Source organism: Vulpes vulpes, chromosome 11 (assembly GCF_048418805.1).
Source record: "Vulpes vulpes isolate BD-2025 chromosome 11, VulVul3, whole genome shotgun sequence".
Classification (NCBI taxonomy): Eukaryota; Metazoa; Chordata; class Mammalia; order Carnivora; family Canidae; genus Vulpes; species Vulpes vulpes.
The window spans coordinates 89,157,057-89,181,516 of NC_132790.1; the positions used below are offsets into that span (position 1 = coordinate 89,157,057).

Consider the following 24,460-nt stretch of genomic DNA (forward strand, 5'->3'; position numbering starts at 1 on the left):
CAGACCTTAATAACTGAAGCTGGATGTCCTTTGCTGGGGTTATTTGGAATGGAGATACCATAAATCACACACATCATCATGGTTCTGGGACAGGCTGCACTGCACAGAAGTCCATGGACCACATGTGCCTTGAAATATGGGGAAGAGTAAGGAAAAATTTGATTATCTGGGCTTAAGTATTTTCTTAGAAGATATGGTTTCAAAGTAACTCCTGAATTTTCTTTCTCATTTAAATAAAATTGTAAAAATATACTAAGGATGCGTCTTCAGGACTCTCATTAGACACTTACATTCTTTCCTTCTGCATGCTGATTTTTATAAAAAGGATGCTTTTTCTTGTCATGTGTATTAGTGTTATACATACTTACTATTGACTTAGGAATTGTTTGCTGAAAGCATACGAATACAGACCTAAACAATGTGCTTACAAATAATTTATTCTTACTTCATACATTTGTTTTTCAGCAAAAAATACATAATTACTTTATTAATATAGAATTCCATTTTCAAGACCATAAGGAACAAATATCTCAGAAAACCAAAATCATAGCAAACTATACAAGAGAATGAGTCACAATTTTGTTAGCTACATGCACAGAACAGATCAAAGTATCTATTTCTATAGATTTGTTTATCAGGTAATGTGGAATTATGATTAAATAATGCTTCTCTGGCAGAGTACACTATTGATTTGAAACCACATCGTAGTCCCTAATGGAAGTTCAGACATCCTGAGAAGCCTCTCTAGCCAGCTAAATACAGCTGTTTAGGATGTAGGTGATGGCTGGAGTCAGGTAGCCTAAGAAGAGGAATTAATTTAGCAAGCAGTGGGATCTTTCAGTTTCTTTCTTCATGCCTGCATTATCCTTTACTCTTTTCTCCCTCCATTATCACCATTAAATGAACTTAAAAAAAAAAAATACTGACACAAGGAGGTCTCTATTTGGTCACCGTGAAATCCTCCCTCTGCCTCTGACCTGAGGGAAAAAATGAGTATGGCCTTCAATTAATGCCCTTTACTGCAAAAGGGGACCTGCTGGTTGTACATTCTTGTAAATCTGAGCACAGTAATCATATTTAAATCCTTGGTTTGGAAATGAATGAACCTCGTAAGGCAGATGGTTTGACAAGGCCTAAATATATACATGGAATCCTTTTAGAAACCTTTTGTCTTCATGGCTGAGTTGTGGAAACCGAAGGCTTCCAGGGTGATGGGAATGGCCTGGGAGAAGGCTGAAGTGAGGAGTTCAGAGCTACCACATGCTTTATGCAGATAAAAGAACAGCCGCGGGGTTGTCCCCAGCCCTGCCACACAGACAGCCTTTTCCTGGTCTGTGTAATCAATGGCGTGGGACCCTATGCTCCTTTCCACTCCACGGAAGCGAGGAGCGCATGTCTGGGGCTGTACATTTTCCTGGCTATGTCATTCGCTGTGGTTATATCCTCATCAAAGTGAACTGTGCCTCATCCCTTTTTTTCTTGGTACTTAGTTGCTTAGTTAGAATAATTTTGCTCATAGCCTCCATAAAAGAAAACCAATCCGGTAGAAAAGTAGACCTGTGCTAAGCCTTGCTGGGAGAGTGAATTTAATGAAGTTTCTAACTAGAATTTTTAAAAGACTTTTAATTTAGCCTTGTTACACACCTAGGACATATCTGACCTGTTTTCTTCATTTAAAAAAAAAATGGGTTTTTACCCCTCTTTAAACTATACATTATTTACATTTTTAAAGACCTACGAGGCCTTTATCATTTGGATAAGAGCTCTAGGTGATTAAACTCCCAGGACAAAGATGAGGCTTTCCAAAAAGCGCTGGTTCTCATCTATGTGCTAAGGCCTGTTTTTACAAACAAATTGCTATTATAAACTTTTAAAATATAAAATTAGAATACCTCTTTAAAATGTTTTCCTATTAATTTTCTTTTTTTGCATCCAGCATATTAAAAAACAGATTATGCTTTCTAACTAGAGATGGAACTGAAAGAAGAAATGAGATTAATGTGTGTCCCCATACTCCCCTCATCTAGAAACAAAGGTTTATTTACATGGTGTCCTTTCTCAATGTTGTGGGTGAGCAGTGAGGAGCAGGGCAATTTCTACAGCATGGTTAAATAACCATCTGAAGACCCCTCCACTCCTACTCGAGTGCTTATTGCATATTTTAGGTGGAGCTGTAAGGCATGAGAAAGGTGGCCTGCCACATTTACACATTTGAGAATAATTCTGCACATTCAAGAAATATTCCTTGAGGAATGCCACGTTTGGAATAGCTTTCAGAAATTGTTCAAGAACAAAAATATTAAGGATCATGTATAACAATCAGAAGCACAATACATTGGGGAACATTTTCAAAAGCTCAAACAAAAGGCTGTTTTCCATTGAGCTAAATAGTAAATAAGTGATCATTTTTGCATACAAGGATGTGCTCAGAGCTTTCAAAAGTCACATCCTGCCACAGTTAACAACCAAACCAGCATTCTCGGCCTCAGACCTATAAATAAACACTCTAATTCTGCAACTTGCTCACAGATCCTTAAGAAGCTATTCTAAAACAAAAAAAGTCTACAAACTGGTTAGAAATCTGCAAATCAGAAATGCAATACATCTGTCCTTTGGAAACAATGGCAAAAATTTGTATTAGATTTTTGGAATAGTAACTAAGGAGAATTGATATTCATTTTCACAATTAAAAAATAATTATTTGTACTACTGAAGAAGGAATAAAATCTTCAGCGGGAAGGTGCATGGCCTATCACATTGAAATACAATAGTGCTCAGCTTAACCAATGAACGCTTTCTTTTTTCAGTCTGTCTAGGCTTGTTCGCTTTTCGTCAGGCGATTTATGTCAGAGGATATTGGCAATCCTTCAAAGAAATGATGCAAAAGGTGATTTACAATTGGCTGGTGCTATCCCCTAATGCCTTTTTGCCTTATGTCCTAATTTTATGGAAACAAATTAAGGACATTAAGCCAGAGGTAAGAGTACTACTCAAAATATACCTTGGCACTAGTGCTCAGGTCAAAAGCTACAGGATGTGGTTAGGCTGCCAAATAGAATTCCTTGCCTGTCCATTTGAGTGCTAACACCATGGGAGTTCACATGCTTTTCTAGGGACAAAATTTAAAACTCAGGAGAGACTGTCCACAGTTGAACTTGAGTCCCATTCTGTTTGAATCTAATCCTCCTTGTTCTCCCCCTGCTTATGCCTTCTTCCTGTCTTTTTCACATCTGATAATTTTTAAAAATAATTTCCTCCAAGTAATTTTTCCTAAAACATGTTTTATAGATTACAACATAAAGACCTTAAGAGAGAAAAAAGGCTAAAGAACATTAGTTAATCTTTGGAGATTTAAGCTCCTATTTTTAAAACTTAAGTGTGCTATCTATGACATTCAGACACTTACTAACATCACAGTTTAGGCACTTTGGATGAACCTTGTTTCATGATGACATGAATACTATTAACCTCCTAAAAAGTGGTGGTTATTAGCATCTCTATTAATTAGTAGTGATAAATTTTTCAACTCTCTCCATGTAATATGCCTGCTTACCTTCACCTGCATTGTACATTAAATTTTCTAGTTATTTTTAGCCATCAAATTCACGTAGGCCTAGGAACAGACAGGAAAAAGAAAAAGAAAAAAAGAAAGAAAGAAGGAAAGAAAGAACAAAAGAAAGAAAGAAAAAAAGAAAGAACGAACGAATGAACTAATGAACTGATTCTGGGTAAGTTAGCATGTTAATTGAAATAAGATTCTATGCGTTGCTCCCATTCTAACAGAAAGGAGAAAAGAACCGAACTCAGTGGCTTGGGATGTTCTGCTGTGGCCAAGGTCAGAGTATGGTCCCCGGCCAGAGGGCTTTCTGGTGTTCCTCTGTTTCACCAGCAGACAAATGGGTAACAGCTGGAATAATACGGATGGATCCTCTCCCAAAGTCTCATATGCAGTAGGTGCTCAATGATCACTAAAAGGGTTACATGGACAAATGTGGAAATTGACTCAAAGGATACTGACCGTGAAGTCAGCAGTGGCAGACTTCAACAGATGAAGAATAATCCAAGATGATAAAAACTATTTAGTACCTAGTAACATTTTGTTTAAGATTTGTAATCTAAGTTCAAGGATAACCACGTCTCACTTTGCTCTGTTTTACAACGATAAATTATATATCTATATAGATAAAATAGATATTATTAGTCATAGATATATAACTACGGAGACACACATCTCCAATTAGTGTCTGTGTGCCTGACCAGGCATCATAGCTATGCAAACTGGCAAATACGATTGAGCACACAGCCATCCCCGTGTCCTAATGCCAGTTTGACAACTTGATTCTGTCGCCTTGGTATAACCTAGAAATGAAGAGGGTTCCTATACCTGCCTCTTACTCTTCTAGCTTTGTGCAGATTCACTAAATAGAGTTGTGAAGAAATCTGAAGGTAGCAATCCCTCTTTATTATTGCTGTGAGCCCTCAGAGTCAGCACCAAATTAGAAAAAAAATTATAAAAAATCACCTCCATCCCCCCAGTTTTGCATTCTTAGATATGATTCCCCTGGAGTGGCATGACAAACTAGGCTAAATGGTTTTTAACTGCAAACACTTACGGGCAGGATTTATGAATGGAAACATGTGAAGGCCAATCTGGCCAGCTCTGAAGCCCCATACTTTCTTCCTGGGCTATTTATAGAAAGCGTATGGCCAGTGGAAAAGATCGAGTTTATTTTTACGAGCCAGTCATGACATGACCAAGAAACTCACGTCTATCTGGGAAGGTCATTCCTTTCACCTGAGGGTGCAGCTGCAAGGACAGGGGAGAAAGGAACCCCTTTTAACCAACTAACTCAGCTGAGTCAACCCCAGAGGCCAACCCACAGGGTGACAGGCTCCAAAGTCAAACACCTTCGCTTCCCAGGCATGAGTGCATGACGCTGCTCCTTGAGATGTCATCTAGATCATGACTAACAAGTAAAAATAAAATGCATTACATAATATGCTTCAAAATTCCACTGCCAAAATAGGTTTTACAGAGATAATGGAGTACATTCTTATTTATCATTTGTCCTACATTTCAAGCAGTGAACACAATACAGTAAAACTGAATTCTAATGGATGTGGCAAAATGGAGAATGTGAAAAAATATTTTTCAAGATATTTTATTCTCATTGCTGTATTACCCCTGAAATATGTAATAATATACCTGGCTAGTTCCATGCAAATGGAGACTGAGTAAATATTTGCTGATTCCAAAATATCATCATTTATCTGAGCAGAAATCTCATAAAATTTAGCAAATAACATACATAGTTTCATAAATCATCCCTGGTCCTCTATAGCATATATGGTATCTATCTGCAAATAGGAAGTGAAGCCAAACCACTGTTTTCAGCTGGAAGGTCCTTTTGTCAATGTTATTTGTGGTATATAAGAACTAAGACAGAATGGGAGAAAGGAAAATGGAGGAAGGAAAAGGCAAAGGGAAGGGAAGTGAGTCCTCATTCTCCCTGGGGCATACTGAGTCTGAAAACTTTGAGGGAAAAAGTGTGTCACTTCACTGGGCTCATGCATCATAATCACTTGAAAATGATATGGGTATAATTTTATCCTTAAGTGGCCTCTGCTTAAGGACAAAGACACAGGGCAAGAAGGGAATTCTGTAGACCTAGAAGATTTCCAACAAAAAATTTAAAATGACAAATACAGGGTTTATTTCTTGTTCTCAAACTCCTGGACCCTTTACAGAATTCTGTCCCTCGGACACTTGCTTCTGAAAGGGGAGGTCCCATTTTACAAGGAAGCTAGCAAACACTCCTCAACCTGTTTTCTCTAGCTTCCAAACCAACATTCTTTGGGGCTCTAGAAGAGACAACAGTGACATGCAAATAAGTTTGCATATCCGATTTCCACAGCTGTCCTTGAATACACGCACTGAGCTAAGTTACAGCTGAGGAATGACACCTGTGCTAGGCACAAATTCTCAGCCTCTATCACCTAATGGGAATCTCCTTGCACTTTACAAAAGATTAGATACTAACACCCATCAGCAAATGTGCAAAGCGTATTTACGATCCCATTACGAGGTTCCAAATTAAATATAGACATATTAACTTCTCTGTGCAAATTAACGCACAAGGATACTGGTTCCTCCAGAGAATTGTGCCAAGCCTCTCTGTTTAAAAATACAGTAGAGATTAAAAGCATACCCCCAAAACAGCAATCTTTTTAGGAGTTCCAGCCTACCAGTGCTGAGGTAAGTGTTCATCTACCTTATGTGCTTGATCTAAATTATACTATGAAGTCAAGACTCCCCATTCAATGACTTATTTGGCTCCTAACCAAAAGGACTTGTCAGGAAGTGTGGTAAGTTAAATTATATAAGCCACCTCAGTGGTTTGTGTTAATCTAGAGTTGTTATCTCAAATACAGGTTATCGCTTGTGAGAAATGTCTTAAATAACATTGGCCAATGTGGTCATTAGAAAGTATCTCAGGAAGACATCTTCTAACTTGTCCATGATTTAGGGTGACTGCCACTCATTTCCATAGTGTGGATCCAAATGAGACTTCAATGTTTTAACTATGCTAAGGTAATGTTGTTTAGCTCAACATTTTCAGTTATAATTCAAGTAATATGCTCCTGACTTTCATAATATAACTGCCTCAGTTATTCCTGAATATTGTATTTTTAAGCAAGGATAAATGGCATTGGTCTAGGACAGCGTCCTCTCACCTTCCCCGATGCCTGCATTAGGAACCACAGCCACATTAGTGGGTTGGCTCCTTTTCTTAGAGAAGCCAAATGCTCTGCATGTCCTGGTAAGCTACTTCCAGTCCAAAATTTTAAAACCAACACCATCTTCCTTCCCTCCTGGGTGGAATGTTAGACCCTGATTTACAGTAAAATAAGAAAAGCTTATTCTTACTGCTCTCTCCATGCACGAAACTATGTCTGAGGACCAGTCATTTGGGCATTGCTTCAAAAGGCACATTTATTCCAGTGGCAATTTAAATAAGTAGAGAACGAAAGAATTAAATTAAAAACAAAAAAAATCGGATGGGTTTTGTGGAATACATTAAAGTAAATTGGAATCTGGGATGTATACAAACCACTGAGCTCCTCAACAATAGTTTAACCAGAGTCCCTAAGGTAGAATAATTCACAGTTGTATCATAACACACATAAGCCTTCAGAAAATACTGTTTAAGAAAAGTAGTTGAGAATTCTCAAGCAGCTTGCCCTGATGTCCAGTTCAAGTGTATGCAATGCAGAAGGGCTGCAAGATCCAAAACTATGTAACAAAGACAATTCAGTGCATATCACAGGCTTCGATAAATTATGAAAAATCATTGTATATATTACTATATAAATAACATCGGAGAAACATTTTGAAATAATTAATTTGTGTTCACATACCATGCATTTTCTAGCAGGTTAAGCCCTGGGTTTGTGTCTTTGTGCCCATTTCCTACAAAGCTCCATTCTTTTTTTTTTTTTTTACAAATCCAAGCATTCCTCAGAATGAAATGGAAGTACCCAAGGATTTTGTCTACTTACCCTCTTTACTGCATACCTGACCTCACAAGGACTACTTGTCATTACCACCGGCACAGAAGACGACTGGAAAACCAAACTGTATGGGGTTTTATTTGGGATTTTACTCGCTCCTTTTGAAAAAAACAAAAAACAAAAACACAAAAAACAAAAAAAACCCCTTGGATGTCAGAGACACCACCCGCATTTTTTTCCAGGGGTGAGAACCAGTGTCTCTGTCCCTCTTGCTTGAGACATCCCCCTCTTCAAAAGCCCCAAGTGCACTGAGACACCCCCCTCTCCCCCCCCTTGTCACCCTTTTCCCTGTGGTTTTGCAGCACCTTCCTGGAGCAAAGAAGGAAACACAACAAAACTTGAAAACAAACCAACAACAGCAACAACAGAAACTCCAAAGGAACAGGCGGGCGAACCAGCAGCCTCCTCCAAGGCGGAGGTTCACTTTTTGCTGCAGGATTCGGCGTTGTTGAGGAACTTCCTGATGACCAGGCCGAGGCAGAGCACCAGCAGCAGCATGTAGCCCACCGTGCCAGAGAAGGTGGGGGCCGCCGGCGGCGCCTCGAGGAACTGGCGCAGGCCCTCCTCCACGTAGTACACCTGGTCATAGATGCTGAGGAACGTGAATATGTGGAAGAGCTGGTGGCTGTGGCCAATTATGTCGAAGAGGCCTGGGTGGATGCGCTCGGGGATCTTGCTCACGTTGAAGAAGGCGGCCACCACCAGCCAGAAGTAGCGACGGTAGAAGTGCACGAAGAGCGTGGGGTTCTCGCCGCGCAGGTCGAAGAGCCAGCTCTCGAGCATGATGGGGCAGGCCATGCTGAGCGGCATGACGAACACGAAGGTGCGCAGCGCGAACGGGTAGGAGCACCAGTCGGTGCGGCTCTTGCAGCAGGCCACGGTGCAGGCCACGGCCAGCACGAAGGCCACGGGCAGCACGAGCGCGCGGTAGGCGGCGATGAGGCGCGTGCAGTCCACGTGCCAGCCCAGGCGCTGCTGCACATACGGCGTCATCACCCTGGCGTCCAGCAGGCTCAGGCCCGGCAGCAGGTAGTAGTAGTAGGCCACGGTGCTGCCGAAGCCGTAGTAGCTGATGGACGCGTAGTCCAGGTAGAAGAAGGCGGCGCGCAGGCGCAGCGACAGGCAGCTGAACACGTGCGCGGTGCAGCTCATGGCGAAGGTCAGCAGCACGCCCGACGCGTAGCACCACAGCGGCAGCAGCCACGGGTGATGGAAGGGCACGTCCCGGCCGCTCAGGAAGAACAGGCGGCAGAACTTGCTCAGGAACAGCAGCAGCGGGATGAAGTGCGTCCAGAAGTTGAGCGTCTCGTTGGTGGGCTTCAGCACCGAGGCCAGGCACTCCTGCGCCGTGCACGGCAGCCGCCGGTAGCCCGACAGGATGAAGCACTCGACGAAGTCGTCGGGCACCTCGTCCCAGCGCAGCAGCGGCTTGGCCGGGGCCAGGGGCTCCGCGGCGGCGGCGGCGGCGGCGGCGGCGGAGGGGTGGGGACGCGGGCCGGCCTCCGAGGCCGCGGCGGTCGCGGCCGGCGGCCCCCTCGAGCCGGCGCCCCGGGGCTGCAGGCGCCGCGGCATGGTGCCCGGGGCCCGGCTAGGGCGCGCACAGGCGACCTCTGGCGCCCGCTCCCGCGCGCCCGGCAGCCCCCGCCGGCCGCCGTCGGAGCCTTTGTGCACGCGCCGGGGGCGTCGCTGCAGATTCACGAGAGGACCTGAGCCCGAGCAGCCGTTCCTGGGGAGGAAAAAAAAAAAAAAGAATAGACAAATAATAATAATAATAATCAGGTCCTGCGCGGCGCAGCGGCTGGCAGGGGCGCGCGGGCTCGGCGGCCCCTCCGGCAGGCTCCGCGCTTCGGGCTCGGGCCGCCCGCGCTGCGGCAGCGACAGCGGCGGACTGCGGCGGCGGCGCTGCTGCGGTGACTGGGCATCGCCCGGTGCGGGCGCAGCCGCCGCCGCCGCCGCCGCCGCCGCCGCCGCCCCCGGAGCGGGAGGCGGGGATGGAGGAGCCTAGCGCTGGAGGGCGGGCGGGCGGGCGGGCGGGGGCCTCCCCGGCTAGGGTTTCGCGGCCGCCTTGGGGGATAGGGTTGTCCCCGGGCTCGGGTTCCGTACCATCCCCCCCTCCTCGGGCCGCAGGGGCCCCAGCGGGCCCGTAAGTGACTGATGTGGGGGCCGAAGGCTGCGCCAGCGACTGGGCTGCGCCCGCCGAGGGCCAGGGTCGACGCGCGGGTTCGAAGCCCGACAGCCCCGCGGGCGTTCCGAGGGACACTGGGCTGCCGCGTTCGCGGGGGGCGGGGAGCTGCGGCCGCGGGGCGGGGGGCGGGGAGGCCGGGGGAGCGCGCCTGGCGGGCGCGAGGATGCGAGCCTGCGCCGGGCGGACGGATGCGCTCACAGTCCTCTGAGGAGGTGGCGGGGGCCGGGGCGCGCCGGGAAGCGGGGGCCTTTGACGCGGCGTCCGGATCGGAGTCGTGTCATCGCCACACACCTGAGAAGGCTCCGGTGTCTCGGGGCCGGCGGTGTGAGCGCGCGCCTGCGCCCCGGGGCGCGACCACAGCCCCAGGCCCCCGCTGCGTCCAGCGGCTTCCTCGGGTGCGTCACTAACCTCCTCGCTCCTCCGCGCGGGTCCGGGCCCACGCGCCGTTCCCACGCGGGACTCCGGGCGCGCTCACCGGCCACGCGGGGCCCGCCGCTCGCCCAGCGTCGTGTTCTTGTGCCTTTAACTCGGACTCTGGTTTGGAGCCAAAGTCCAACAACTCAGGGCGGACTGTGCAAACTCCACGTTTTAGTGAAAAATTTCAGGCGAAGACCGGGCGATTCAAGAAAGCCTCGAACCAGCCGGAGAATTGATTGCGGAGGAGTTGCCAAGCGGAGCTGTGCCTGAGCCCAGGGCCGATCGCAGCGCAGGGCGTCGAGGAGGGAGGGCTTCAGGGAGGAGGTGCGTTCTGGCACGAAATGAAAAGAGAACGAAGACGAGTTCGTAGAGACTAGGAGGTGGGGGGGGGGTGGCTTGGAAAGGGCTTATGCATAATTAACCAGAAGTACCTGGCAGGCTAGGTTGGGTGGATGGAGGCCAGAAGGAAGGAAGGCTCAAGTATGGACACGGTTGTGATGCACTGCGGTGTGAAAGAAAACTTGCCCTTGGGCTTTGTCAAAGGAGGGACTTAAAAAACCCGTCTGCTCTAAAACGTTTACCAATTCACAGAAGTTTCTCTTAGTGATGCCCCGGGAGTGAGACTGAATCTAACTTACATCACTGACCTGCAGTACAGTGTTGTGGCAACCAGAGCTCATTTTAAAGGGACCAGGCACTGTTCCAAGTGCTTTACAGTTTAAAAACCTTTTAGGTAGTATTATTTTGTGCATTTTGCAGACTGGGAAATTGGAGGCGTCACGGCCGTAAGTAACGTGCCCAGTTGGTAGAAGGGAGATTTGAACTCCCGCAAGCTGCTGCTGGATCTCACGTACTTAAACCAGAACATCCGACCTGCCTTGCACAAAGGGAACAGTAGGGAAGGGCAGTCTGATTTAGGAAAAGGCTTTCATTTTCATTTATAAATGAAAGGCTACCTTCCTCACCAGGGCAAATCCTACAAGTAGGTCAAGGAAGATTTACTTAGCAGTGGCTCAAGAAGGACTTAAATTATTGATAAGACTTATTTATAACTGAGAATTCAATGTTTTAAATGTCTAGAATTACTTAAAGGTGTCAGAAACATTCTCTATAGAGGTTTCAGCCTTCTGTCTAAAAAAAAAACGTTTCCACTAGTAGCTGACTTAGCAAACTCTTACACAATTAGGCCAGAGGTACACTTCAGTCTTGTGCCTTCCTTAACTATCACCAATTCCTGATTAATGAATGAGATTTTGCTGTAGTTACTCAATTACTGCTTTGTTTTAAATATTTTGTTTTTCCACTGTCTGTAGTCTTAAACTTTTAAAACAAGTTAAAGCAACCTTCCTTTAACATCTGAGTTAAAGACTCATGTTAATTTGTAAAAGGGATTAAGACTTAGACATTTATAAATCAATCCTGGGAATGAATAACTTGAATCTAGGGCAGAGTAGGAAAAAGATTTTCATGTTCTCTTTGGACTCCACAAACAATCTAAGCTGTAGCCTGTAAAAAATGTTGATCCAATAATAACTTCCATATTTACTAATCTTTTAGTTGCATAATCAGTTCACTTAATTGGAGAAAATAGAATAGTTCACATTGAAATAATGGAATTGACTGTAAATTGTAAAAATTCTAGTTAGATAAAATAATGTTTATAACTGAGTGGTGAGATTGGCTATAATAAAATATAATGTTCTTTCAAACAGTTTTACAAATATTTTTTTTTCAAAAAAAAATCTGAAATCTAACCTGCAGAAAGTCTTTGTGATTTCTGCTTTTCTCTTTTCTCTTCCATCTCCCACTCCACATGAGGCACAACTAATTCCATGGAGTGGTGTCGTGAAACCTCTTTTGCTGCTAACCCAACAGCTGTCTTAACAAAGCCAAGTAAGTAGGATCTAAGGAAACAGCAAAGCTGACCTAACTTATTAGAAAACAACAACAACAACAACAAACTGAGTCTAGCATTATGACTTTTCCATATTTACTACCAATCTATAGAGTTAATTTTTAAAGTTTTGAGATGTAAAAATGTGTTCCCTGAATCCTATCCAGGCTAGGTTTTGTGGTTTAACTCTGGTGAGCTAACTGCCTCTTGTCAGTGAGAACCATGCTTGCACCCCATGGGCTTGGCTAAACTGATAGGAGGGGCAGGCTGGCTACCATTCCCTGAAGGTTCACTGGGAGATAAGGCATCTCTAAAGTAAGTAACCAGGACTATCAAGTTCTTGACAAGAATAAAAAAAATATTACGTTGGAATGCCAGTACCTGTGTTTAGAGGCAGAAACCAGCTAGTTCTCCCAATGGAAAGCTTGTCAAACCAAGGCCACAAATGTTTTTGTAGTTCTGTGGAGGTTCTGTATTTTTGGGTGCTGTGGAGGCTCTGTATTTTGGGTGCTCTGTATTTTTCGACTGCAGAATGCAATCATATCAGGAAACTGTAGCAAACTGGAAAAATGTTTTTTCCCCACGTGATTTGCTTTGGTGATGTTGTTATGGACTGATTTATAGGTTTATTTGTGTTTCTCTCTACAGTCAGAAGATGAAGCATTTATAAAAATTCCATAGCAAATTTGATGTGCTCTGATAGCTGTTTGTAAAGCCCACAAGGGGGAAAAATACTGTGATATTTGCTAACAGTATACCTGTTCTTGCAAGAAATGATTTTTTTCCTACTCTAGTTTTTAGCCCAAACCAATCAACCCACCACACAAACCCCACAGTGGTCCCAGTGCTTCATTGTACTCAGGACACCGTATAAAGAGAACTCTCTAAGGGCACCTCAGGTACTCAGTGGTTTAGCACGGCCTTCAGTCCAGAGTGTGATCCTGGAGACCGGGGATCGAGTCCCACGTCGGGCTCCCTGGATGGAGCCTGCTTCTCCCTCTGCCTGTCTCTCTCTCTCTCTCTCTCTCTCTGTGTGTGTGTGTGTCTCTCATGAATAATTAAATAAAATCTTAAAAAAAAAGAGAACTCTGTAAAGATCATTCCCTCTCCTCATAACATACAGTCTAAACAAAGTACTTGCCTTTCTCCAAATTGAAAACAGTCCTAATGTTATTACCCAAACTCTTCCAGGTCAGATATGGTCACTACCAGATTGTAGAGTCTGAGCTTCCTAATGGTGCAGAAACCATCTGGCAGTGGCATCAGGTGTAACTATGGCAACCTTGGAAGAAAAGTACAGTCTGAAGGCCAGGCAGAAGGCTGGAAGCTAGAGAGAGAGTGGTGGGGACACTGAGTTCTTATCTGGCACTATTCCTGCCTATTCCCTGACATGGTGACAGGGTTCTCTTTTGAAGAAAAGCAGAGGGAGACTGGCAGAGGGTGTTTTTCCCTTTTGAGGTTCTATGCGGGGGGGTGACAACACCTTACTCCCCTGTCTCCCACAAGTTCACCTGTTCTGTACTTCTGGTCCCCAACGTGCGGTGCACAAGAACACTGATTAGGGTGAAGAATAAAATATTACACCTTCTGTTTCAAAATCCTATTTGATGTCTATACTCTGTGAAGGTTTTATGATACACTTACTGTGTGATATACTTATGATATATGTATGTAGTATATACTACATGGAAGTAATTTATAAATAACATTTTGGGGCACAGGGAGGGTCAAGACCCTTTCCTGATAAGGATATGCCATTATGCTATTGAGTTGTGCTGTATAGTCCATGCCTGTTGTTTGTCCAGCTTGCTTCCATTCCCTCTCCCAGGTCTAGGATGGACTCCCCTTTCCTGCTTCTGAGTCACTGGGAATCGTGTTTGGAGGTCTCCATCTGTCACCCAGCAGTCCCGAAGGAAGCGGTGACCATACCTGCCCACGCCTTCAGTCCCTCCTGCAGCTTCCCTAAGCTAAGACGGCCATCTCCATTCTGGAGTTATTTCTCCCAACTCTGCCCTTCCTGTTTCCTAGCTAGAGCCTATATTGTCTTTCCATAAAGGTGTTACATTTACATGTTCTATTCATCCCAATTCAGAGTTACCCTTTGGGTAAGAGACTGTCATAGGCCGTTGGCTTGCTTTTGAGAGGGCCTTTAAAAAAAAAAAAAAGAGAGGGCCTTTTAGGTAGCATTCATTAACTTGAGAAAGAGTTATACAAGCATGTAAGATAGATTATTGAGTTCTTGCTCCTCATTCTTTGGAACACAGTGCTTTGCACGTGCTAAGCAGTCACCGTGTATTTGTGGTTGGAGAAAATTTTTTCAGTACTGTAAGCCTTTAAAAGGCTAGAACTTAGAATCCTAGAATCTTAGAATAGGGACGTCACATAATCCTGTTAGTCCCATCTTCCCCTTAATGATAGTCTGAATACATATACTGTATTCAGGTACTGGGATAGGCGGTTTACATACATTAGCTCTAATTCTCAGAATACTCTTTGCAAGATAAATCCAAACTACCCCATTTTCAGACAAGAGTGCAGAGGCTCAGCGATGTTCAGCTGTTGGGTGGCAAAGCCAGAGTCAAACTTTGTTATTCCAAACCTCCTACTCTTTCCTTTACAGGGTGCGTTTTCCTGAGAGGCTATTGTATAGCCAGCTTTGATGAACATCTCCAGTAAAGGGACTTACTACCTCACATAGCCATAGTTGTTGTTGAAAACTTTGTTAATAATTAAATGAGCACAACTGATGAGAATAAACCACTGTTGCATCGTGGCCCAAAGCTCAACCGTAAGTGTTATTGAATGTGGTTACTAACTGGATCTGGTTAGAAAGTCCCTGAAAAGATGCCAAATAAGGCATGTGTGCATGCAGTATGTGACAGATTAGGCATGGCTGGAAGGTACATTTCATATAAAGAGCATTTTTCTACAAACAAATAACATCTGTTGTTACCACGGGGCTTGCCATACCCTACATCTCTGTAAAGAGGCAAATAGCCAGTTCCATGATTTCATAGATGATCCTTGCATTTAGCATAATATTATTGATTTTACAACGGATTCATATAGAAAGGAAAATATTCTGCTATATCATTGCATACTTAACATCAAGGGGAAGGCATCTCAGTTGGCTCTGTTTGGGCCTCAAGCTCACTTGGCCATAGTTCCATTTTGTTTTTTCCCCCTCTTAAAAATTAAAATAAAATCTCTATTGAGCTATAAATGACATACAACATTATATTAGTTTCAGGTATACAAAGAATAATTCAGTATTTGATTGTATTGGGAATTAAGTCTACTTAACATTGGTTACTATACGTAGTTATAAACAATTTTTTCTTATGATGAGGACTTCTAAGTTTGTCTTAGAAACTTTCAAGTATGTGATACAGTATTATTAACTATAGTTACCAGATTATACAACATCCCCATGACCTGTTTATTTTAAAACTAGAAGTTTGTACTTTTGACCATCTTCACCCATTTTGTCCACCCTCTACCGCTTGCCTCTGTCAAGCATTAATTAGTTCTCTGCATCTGTGAGCTCGGTTTTGTTTTGTTTTAAATTCCACATGTAAATGAGGTCATATGGCATTTACCTTTCTGTGTCTGACTTGTTTCACTCAGCAATATCCTCAAGTTCCACCCTTCTTGTCGTGAATGGCAAAATTTCATTCTTTATTATGGCTGAGTAGTATTCCACTGCATATAGTTACTGCATTTTATTTATCCATTCATTTGTCAATGGACACTTAGGTTGTTTCCATGTCTTGGCTATTGTAAATAATGCTGCAATGAACACAGCAGTGCAGATATCATTTCAAGTTAGTGTTTTCATTTTCTTCAGATAAATACGCAGAAGTGGAATTACTAAAACATATGTTTTTAATTTTTTGAGGAACTTCTATACTGTTTCCTATAGTGGTTGCACCAGTTTGCATTCTCACAGTGTATAAGCGTTCTTTTTTCTCTACATCTTCACCAACACTTGTTATTTCTTGTCTTTTTGATAACAGATGTGATGTGATGTGATATCTCCTCATGGTTTTGATGATGAGTGATGTTGAGCATCTTTTCATATACCTGTACATTTAGGTTTTTTTTAAAGATTTTATTTATTTATTCATGAGAGATAGAAAGAGAGAGAGAGAGAGAGGCAGAGACACACAGGCAGAGGGAGAAGCAGGCTCCATGCAGGGAGCCCGACATGGGACTCGATCCCGGGTCCCCAGGATCAGGCCCTGGGCTGTAGGAGGCGCTAAACTGCTGAGCCACCTGGGCTGCCCTACATTTAGTATTTTAATGTAACAATTTTTCTTTTCTTTGAGGTACAATATCTGTTTGTTGACAATATTTAGCAGCATAATTTTTCGGGTGCCAATCACTAAATTAATTGAAGGTTAACATATCATATATATCTGTGTGTGTGTGAGTAGATATACATATATATATATATATATATATAGAGAGAGAGAGAGAGAGAGAGAGAATTTCAGTTATCTTACATTCATTCTTATATCCAATTCATATGAAAACCACAAGAATTTGAACAACATAGGTTTAAACTGTGTGGGTCACTTATATGTGGATTTTTTCTTTTTTTGGATAAATACAGTTTAGAAATGTAAATGCACTTTCTCTTATGTTTTAATACTATTTTCTTTCACTTACTTTATTGTAAGAATACAGTATATAATATGGAGTTATCAATAGACTCTTTCCAGCACACTTATTTTATTTCTACAGAGTGAACAAGGAGCATTTATGTCTAGGAACATAGTTATTCTCACGGTCACACTTCGGCACGTTTCCTCTGAGGCTTGTGTTCTGAGAGTTCCATGGTCAAAATGCATTAGTTTTGCTTTATTCTTGACCCCTGCCCTGCCCCTCCAACCTCTGTGTCTTCTCCCAAGAGTCTCAACTCTGTATACTTAATTTTCACATGCACTTAACTCACTGCCTTGGAGAGGTTTCCCTCTACTGGATAGGGATTACTGAATAAATTTACGGTGAGCATTCTGGAGACAGTTTTGTTTTTTGTTTGTTTTTGGAGACACTTTTGAATGTGTATTTCACCAGCAGTGATAAACATCATGTACAAAGCTGGTAGTAGATGCACGGGGCACAGAAGAAGAGCAAGTTGGAGCACAACAAAGGGAAGTCGGAACTACCCCCTGCTCTCACTTGTATGGGAAATGCATCCACAATGCTTCGATGCAACCATTCTGTGCTTTTTTACTGTGGCCATTTTGAAACAAGGAATATTTCAAAGCTCTTTCAAACACCATTAAGCTTTCAGTGATTTTACTTCTGAGTAATGTGCTAGATAGACACCTGCACCCCAGCCTCGGTCCCCACCCCATAGAGGTCAGGGCTGGGGGGAGGGATAAGCGCCATCTGGCAGGCAAACCATGTAAAACTAAGAGTCATGAGTCAACCACACTTGTTCATCTCAAAGAGAACTGTCAGCCCTGCATTATTTGTTGTCTGGCCCTTGGCTTGCATCTCACTTTCCTGATTTCTCCTTTATCCTAACAATGTCCATGCTCTTTTACTTTTAATTAACAAATAGATTTGAATGCTGGAGGAAGGAACTTACCCTTTGTTTTCCATTTTAAATCACATGAATGGCCACTCCTCTATTTTGGAGGCTTCCTGATTATACTAACCTTGTTTAATTGGGTCTGTGTTGGAGGGAGGTGGAGTGCGAATGGAATGGCTCTGTTGGCTACAATTCTATCTCATATTCCCAGCTCCAGATTGCATTGGAAATTCTCAACATTTCTTTCTCTCTCTTTTAAGATTTTATTTATTTATTCATCACACACACACACACACACACACACGCACACACACAGAGGCACAGACACAGGCAGAGGGAGAAGCAGGCTCCACGCAGGGAGCCTGATGTGGGACCTGATCCCGGGTCTCCAGGATCACACCCTAGGCCGAAGGCAAGGCGCTAAACCACTGAGCCCCCCAGGGATCCCCTCAACTTAACATTTCTAACATGTCCTTTGGCAACGTACATACTTTATCTACTGTCCTCAAAATTCTAAGTAATAACCACTTAGGGGAGACAGGCTAATCCGGGTCTAGCAGATGTCAGTCAACACAATACAACACAACACTTTTTTTTCTTCTTAAATGGTTAAGAAAAACTAATATCAAGTAATTGGTTATGGGCTTGTCAAAGCAATAAATAGATTTATAAAACGTTTTATAAACAATCTAGAAATAAAGCAGAAAATGAAAGTCTCCCATAAGGGAGTTAGAGATTGAACAAGGGATGAAGAAAGTCTATTTTACTTGTTTTTTTTTTTTTTTTTAATTTTCTATGTAACTTAAAGAATATTAGTGATTTTACACTTAGGCCAAGGTTCTTTTGACTTTGCTGTACAGAATGTCTTGCCTCAAGGAAGGCAGGTATGATACAAATGGTATAAAGGAAGGAATCCAAAGAAGGGAGGGAGGAGAGAATTCCTCTGTGAGATGGGCTGGGAAAGAGCCAGCCTTAAATTTCTGAATTGGAATGATATTTTCTTTAGGTCTGATCTTAAATTCGATATCAGCCTCATGGTTGATGGGAGAAAATCATCACTACAATGAGGGATGAAGAGGATACTGGTGGCCCATGGAGGGGTGGCTCTTCAATCGTATCCCATGTAGTTGGTGGTTAGTTCACGAAACAGAGGGATTTTTATTCTAAATCATTAATCTTTTATGACTGAGGTTGCTAGTTACCATTCTCCCTGATTCTATCCTCTCTCCACTCCCACTGCCCCAGCCTTCCTGCTATTCCTCTAAGTCCGAAGCACGTACCATGAGGAGAGGCTTTGTGTGGCTTTGCACCGGCTGTCTCTGTACACCGGCTTGCTGCGGGGGCAGGGAGGCTGATAGGTCTGCTGGCCATGCTCTGAGCCCAGGCATGGGCCATTTGCCCAGAAAAAGGGGTGTCTTTTCCTGATTCGCTGGTGGGCTGACAACTGCCCTTGGGCCCTTGCACTTGTTTCTTTCTGCCTCCCTCTGCCCAAAATGCTTCCCATCCCAACATTCTCCTTTCATTTTGTTATTTGCTTAACAAGACTTCTCAGAAAACTCTGCTACCCATCCTATCTAACTTTTTTTTTGTTGTTGTTGTTTGTTTTTTGTTTTTTTTATTTATTTATGATAGGCACACAGTGAGAGAGAGAGAGGCAGAGACACAGGCAGAGGGAGAAGCAGGCTCCATGCACCGGGAGCCCGACGTGGGATTCGATCCCGGGTCTCCAGGATCGCGCCCTGGGCCAAAGGCAGGCGCCAAACCGCTGCGCCACCCAGGGATCCCTACCCATCCTATCTAAAGTGACAGTCCTCATCATTCTCTGCCTCCTCACTCTGCTTTAGTTTCTTCATACTTTATTATTGGACATTATATAATGCATGGCATAATATATAACTTATTCATTTTTTCCTTCCCTGCTAAAATACAAGCTCTGTTGAGAGCAGGAGTTTTGCTGGCTGCTCTTCCCCAGCACCTATCAGAGCGCTGGCACATAGTAGGTACTTAATAAACATTGGTGGAATGTCTAAAAAGATCCCCCTCCCAAGGCTTTCTAAGCCCAGACTTAGGCTCAGCTCAGAATATTTGTATTGACCCTGCTCGGATAGACTCTTCTCTAATTAACCGACCTCCACAACCTAGAAAAGCTAAACCAAAAATAGAAAACACAAAAGCTGTTGGCTGTGAACTTCAGTGACCAGGACAGTGGTTGCTGCACTTCAGAATCAATCTCCCGGTGGGGATCTTAACGACAAAACAACACCAAAAAAATGACAGGCGTAGCCCCCACCTTTCACCCCCACTCAGCTGAGTTTCTAGAAGGTCGACTTGGTGGACTAGTGATTTATTGGGAAAGAGACAACATATAACATGAGCTATTATGATAGGAAAGATTTACAATGCTTTGGATTTTAAAGGTCAATTCTAACAAAGTAGTTTGTATCAAAGAGAATTCCTCAAATCTCTTCTATTAATAGCACCATTTAGCACCCCTGCAGCTCAGCGGAGACTGTTTAGGACTCTGTCTCACCATGGTTTCACCTTCACCGAGCTAAAGAGAGGCAAATGTCAGCGTGGATATAGTGCCGTAGAGGTATGAAAAATTTACACCGTCTTTGGCTACGGCCTGAGCTTTTAGAACCTAACAGATCCTCCTCCTGAAAGCCTGGTTTAAAAATACTCGGAGTTTTGCAAATGTCATAAGAGCTTCTGAGACTGCCACACACGAATTTTTGACCTACTGCTGAGAGCACAGCCCAACCGCAGAGAGTATCTGGTCTACACAGGACCCTGTGCCCACGCCGCCCCGCACCCCCACCCCTACCCCTGGCGCTAGGCACTAACACCCAGTGACCTGTCTCGCTGGCACACAGGTGCCCCGAGGCCAGCTGCCTTTGGGAAGAACAGGGGCAGCGGTTAGTGTTAGCTGCCTGCCAGCAGGCTAACCTCCCCGGAGGTGGCTTCTCCACCACCTACTCCCTGTGCCTTCTTCTGGACGCGGCAGCTCCTGCAGGTGCCAAGTGCCCTGCAGCCTCCTGCAGAGAGCAAAGCTGAAAAGCCCAGTGCGGGCTGCAGAGGCTCATGAGGGAAAACAGCTCCAGGACACCCGTGGAGGAGGAAGATTTTTTTCTGCATTAATCCCCAATGGCTGGAAGCTGAACTTTGTTTCTTCCAGCTTGACTGAGGTTGGCTTTCATTTCACCTAAATGTGCCTAATGTATCTACTTAGGGAAGTGAGCCTTGTATCTTCAAAAGGGGTGATTATATATGGGTGCACCATGGTGGTAGCTCCTGGGAAAAGGATAGTTTGTGCCTTATTGCCTGACATATTCGAGGGGAGCAGGGGAAAGATTCCAATTGTAATGCTGCTTCCCTCCTTTGAGTTCTGTATGCTTTCTTTGATGGCAGAGCCTGTGATGATGCTATTACTTAGCCCTGGGCGCAAAAACTACGTCTGCATGGACTTCCTTCCAAAACCTTTTCTGCAAGTTCAGTCTGTTCCAAGAGGACCTCCTCACTGCTAAATCCTGCACCCGAAGTGGTGCCAGTAACATTTCCACCAGGACTTTCCCCACATCATATGGGAAAGTATTTATATTACAGGGCTTAAAATCGCCAGCTGAGAGCTCCCTGTCAGAAAGGGAGCTCTTTCCAAATGGGTAAGGAGTCCTGTGCGTGTTCTTTCATGTGACAACTGGGGAAGTTTTGATGGTGGTGACCACCCTTGGCCTTTTCTCCTCTTCTCTCCAGTGCTTGGATAGCTGCCCGGAATCATGCATCGAATGACCACCTATCAGTCTCAGGGGTGAAATGAGAGAGAAGGTCCTTTGGAAATCTTTTTGGCCATTTGCCTAGCCCCTTCTATTCCTTCTGAATGGGCAGCTTTTTAAGTCCAGCTCACTCAGATGAGGAAACCAGAGTCCAGGGGAGCAGTCTTGTGCAAGACCACACAGCTGGGTTTCTGACTCTCAGCCTTTGTGTTTCCTTTCTCTGACGCTGAATTGGGTACACGGTGTGAAGTGGGTGAAGGACCCCTGGCTTTTGAGTCAGCTGGGCCTGAGCCTGCAGTCTGACTTTATCGTGGATCAGCCATGTGAGCTTGGGCAGGTTGTTTAAACTTTGCAAAGGGAATAGTTTGCAAAGGGAAGGCAAAGGGAAGCCGTAATGCTTTCCTGCAAGGTTGTTGTGAAGATTTATGTTGAAGAAGTGCTAGGTACAAACAAGGTGTCAATGAAAGGTAGTTGCTACTGTTCTTCCTATGCACCTCCCCCCCACCCCCCAGCCCTTACTCAAAGAACAACAAACCCAGCCACGATATTACAAAACACTGGCTTAAGATAGTACAACTTTCAAGGATATTTATCTTTTAGTAGAGATCCTTGAAAATGAAAAGTCCTTGAGATACAGTTGATGAGCTTAAGTAATGGAGAGGACACCAGGACACAATCCAGCTCCATGCAGTCTGTTGGTGTTAGAACAGCTCACCTGACGGTGCTGGGAAGGAGCTCATATGAGAAGCACACAAAAGGGGTGGAGACAGACATGGTGGTGTCCCAGGCAGGCAGGCAGGCAGGCAGCCTCCGGGGAGGTAGTCGTATTCAGGTAATATTATATAATTAGACTGATGAGGGACAGAGCACAGCAACCAGAAGCCCAGAAGAGCTGAGATGCATGCTGTAGGTCTGAGTAGCTGACATCAGGGTGACTGTTAGATGGTGATGGGGCCTCAGAACCTGGTCTTCTGTTCTGGACCTGGAGAGATTGGAGGTGGGCCATACTGACAAATCCTAATGTGCAGACAACTACTTCTGTTCTTCCCTTTTAAGCCTGGTCTGAATAACTGGTGTATGTTGATATGTCAGTTGCCATGTAGTCTTATTTGCATAAAAATGTTTTTTTTTTTTCATAGAGAATTCTAGGGAAAAAACTAATTAAATTTGAAGCCATTAGCAATATTCAAAATTCTCTTCTAATCTTCTTTGATATATCTACAGATGTTTCAGATAATTATAATCCATGTGTGAATTCCATCTTATGTTCTGTTCTAAATGTAGATATTTTCATGAATTAACATAGTACTCATCCTTTCCATTTTTAATACCTCTGTAATGGTTCATCCGGATTATATTATAGTTTCTCTATTGGCAGTATTGGGATGCTAAGAATTTATCATGATTACCGATGGCAATTATGAGAATATCTTTGGACTTCTTTTTCTTTTTTTTTTTTTCTTTTATTTATTTATGATAGGCACACAGTGAGAGAGAGAGAAGCAGAGACATAGGCAGAGGGAGAAGCAGGCTCCATGCACCGGGAGCCCGACGTGGGATTCGATCCCGGGTCTCCAGGATCGCGCCCCGGGCCAAAGGCAGGCGCCAAACCGCTGCGCCACCCAGGGATCCCATGGACTTCTTTTTCTTTGAAGTCATTTCCTTAGCATAAATTCTTCAAAATGGAATTATGAGATCAAAGGATATGAACAGTTTCATGGCCCCTGTTATGATATTCAAATTTCTTTTGAAAAAAAGAAATGTTTCCCCTCGCTACTCTGTGAATCCAAATCCCACATGGCTTGCACATCCCATATTCCACAGGGCCATGCCACACCCTTGTCCTGGACCCTGGATACAAACACTGCATGTGTGCATCAAGGTTTCAACAAAGCCATCCTTGAGGCAGAGGCAAGAGTCCATGCTGGGCAAGCTGACTCATGCTGGCCTTGGCCCAAGGCTGACCTCAGCCCCAGCGAGAAGGCAGAGAGGAAATGCTACTGCTCCTTCTGCTTGGAGAACACATGCCTGGGGCAGCAGAGGGGAGCAGGATAGAGAACTGCACTTGCAAAGGACTTTCCTACCAGCGTTAGGATTGATTCACTGTGGTGTACTGCTGTCCCGTCTTTTCATGATAAGAGCTATTTGTTCAGTTAGAAGTGGAGATTACCAATTTTTCATTCACCCACTGCTCTCCATTTTCCTGTTCTAGAGAAAAGCGATGGATCAGTCACAATTTCTGTAGAACACTAACCTTAGCTCACTAGTCTATCAGGTCCATGAGAGAGAGGGCCTGTCTGGTTGCACTGTCTACTACTCTACCCCCAGCACCTGGTCCAGGGGCTGGCATGTAGTAAATATTTGTTATATTTATAAATGAATGAATGTATTCTTAGAAATGGGAAGCTTCCAATAAAAGAGACAACCTAGTGTTTTCTCTCCAGGGGACATTCTATCCAAGGTACATGTGACAGTTTTGTGTTTTATTAATAGTTAACATTGACAACACTGAACATGGACATCAGCCATGCCCTTTATGTAAAGACCAGCCCAAACAAAAGGAAATTAATTTCAGAAGTTCTCTTGTGAAACACAATTTAAGTAGTAATTTTCAGGGAAACTACAGGATCATTTTGAATTCAGCTGGTGCACTTGTTCTCCTTAAGGGAATGAAGATCTGATGAGTCAGCGATGCATTTGGTGCTTTATCTCCAAATGGTCTTGCATGAATTAATCATCAGAAAGCACGCAGGGCTCCACCCATGTTTACTTTCCATTTTCAAGATTGTTTTATGAATCCCCAAATAATATTGAAAACAATTTTTTCCAAAAAAAAAATCTGTTAAAAAAATAAAACTATGGTCTAAGTAGCGTATTTTCTTTCATTTTCAGTTCTAACTGGTTGTAAGTGTATAGAAAAGCTATAATTAATAGCTTTATTAATTTTTGATATTATTGGTTTTTGATGTCTAGCCATTTTTTTCAGATTCCTTTAGTATTTTTGTTGTGATTAAATTTCTTAGGACTTCTAATTAGACTCCCATATCATTTGCTATCATTTTTTTTTAACACACTGCTAG

The 24,460-nt window shown here is 43.7% G+C and overlaps 1 protein-coding gene and 1 long non-coding RNA gene across 3 annotated transcripts; one reads left to right on the forward strand and one right to left on the reverse strand.

Annotated features, from left to right (window-relative positions):
• Positions 1-419: 419 nt before the first annotated feature.
• Positions 420-13,143, reverse strand: PAQR9 (progestin and adipoQ receptor family member 9). The gene is made up of 2 exons (XM_072727065.1): positions 10,166-13,143; positions 420-9,298 (listed from the first exon to the last, which is right to left on the reverse strand). Exon 2 carries the CDS (start codon positions 9,142-9,144, stop codon positions 7,993-7,995), a length of 1,152 nt encoding a protein of 383 aa, XP_072583166.1. The 5' UTR covers positions 9,145-9,298; positions 10,166-13,143; the 3' UTR covers positions 420-7,992.
• LOC140594466 (uncharacterized) lies at positions 10,130-24,250 on the forward strand. Of its 2 annotated transcripts, none has more exons than XR_011995296.1 (3): positions 10,130-12,067; positions 13,897-14,856; positions 22,861-24,250. It is a non-coding gene; the product is annotated as an uncharacterized lncRNA (long non-coding RNA). The 2 variants fall into 2 exon arrangements; XR_011995297.1 differs by having other exon boundaries at positions 10,362-10,498.
• The last annotated feature ends 210 nt before the right edge of the window (positions 24,251-24,460 follow it).

Coding starts and splice junctions, on each gene's coding strand:
- PAQR9 (XM_072727065.1), bottom strand. CDS start 9,144: ATGCCGCGGCGCCTGCAGCCCCGGGGCGCCGGCTCGAGGGGGCCGCCG.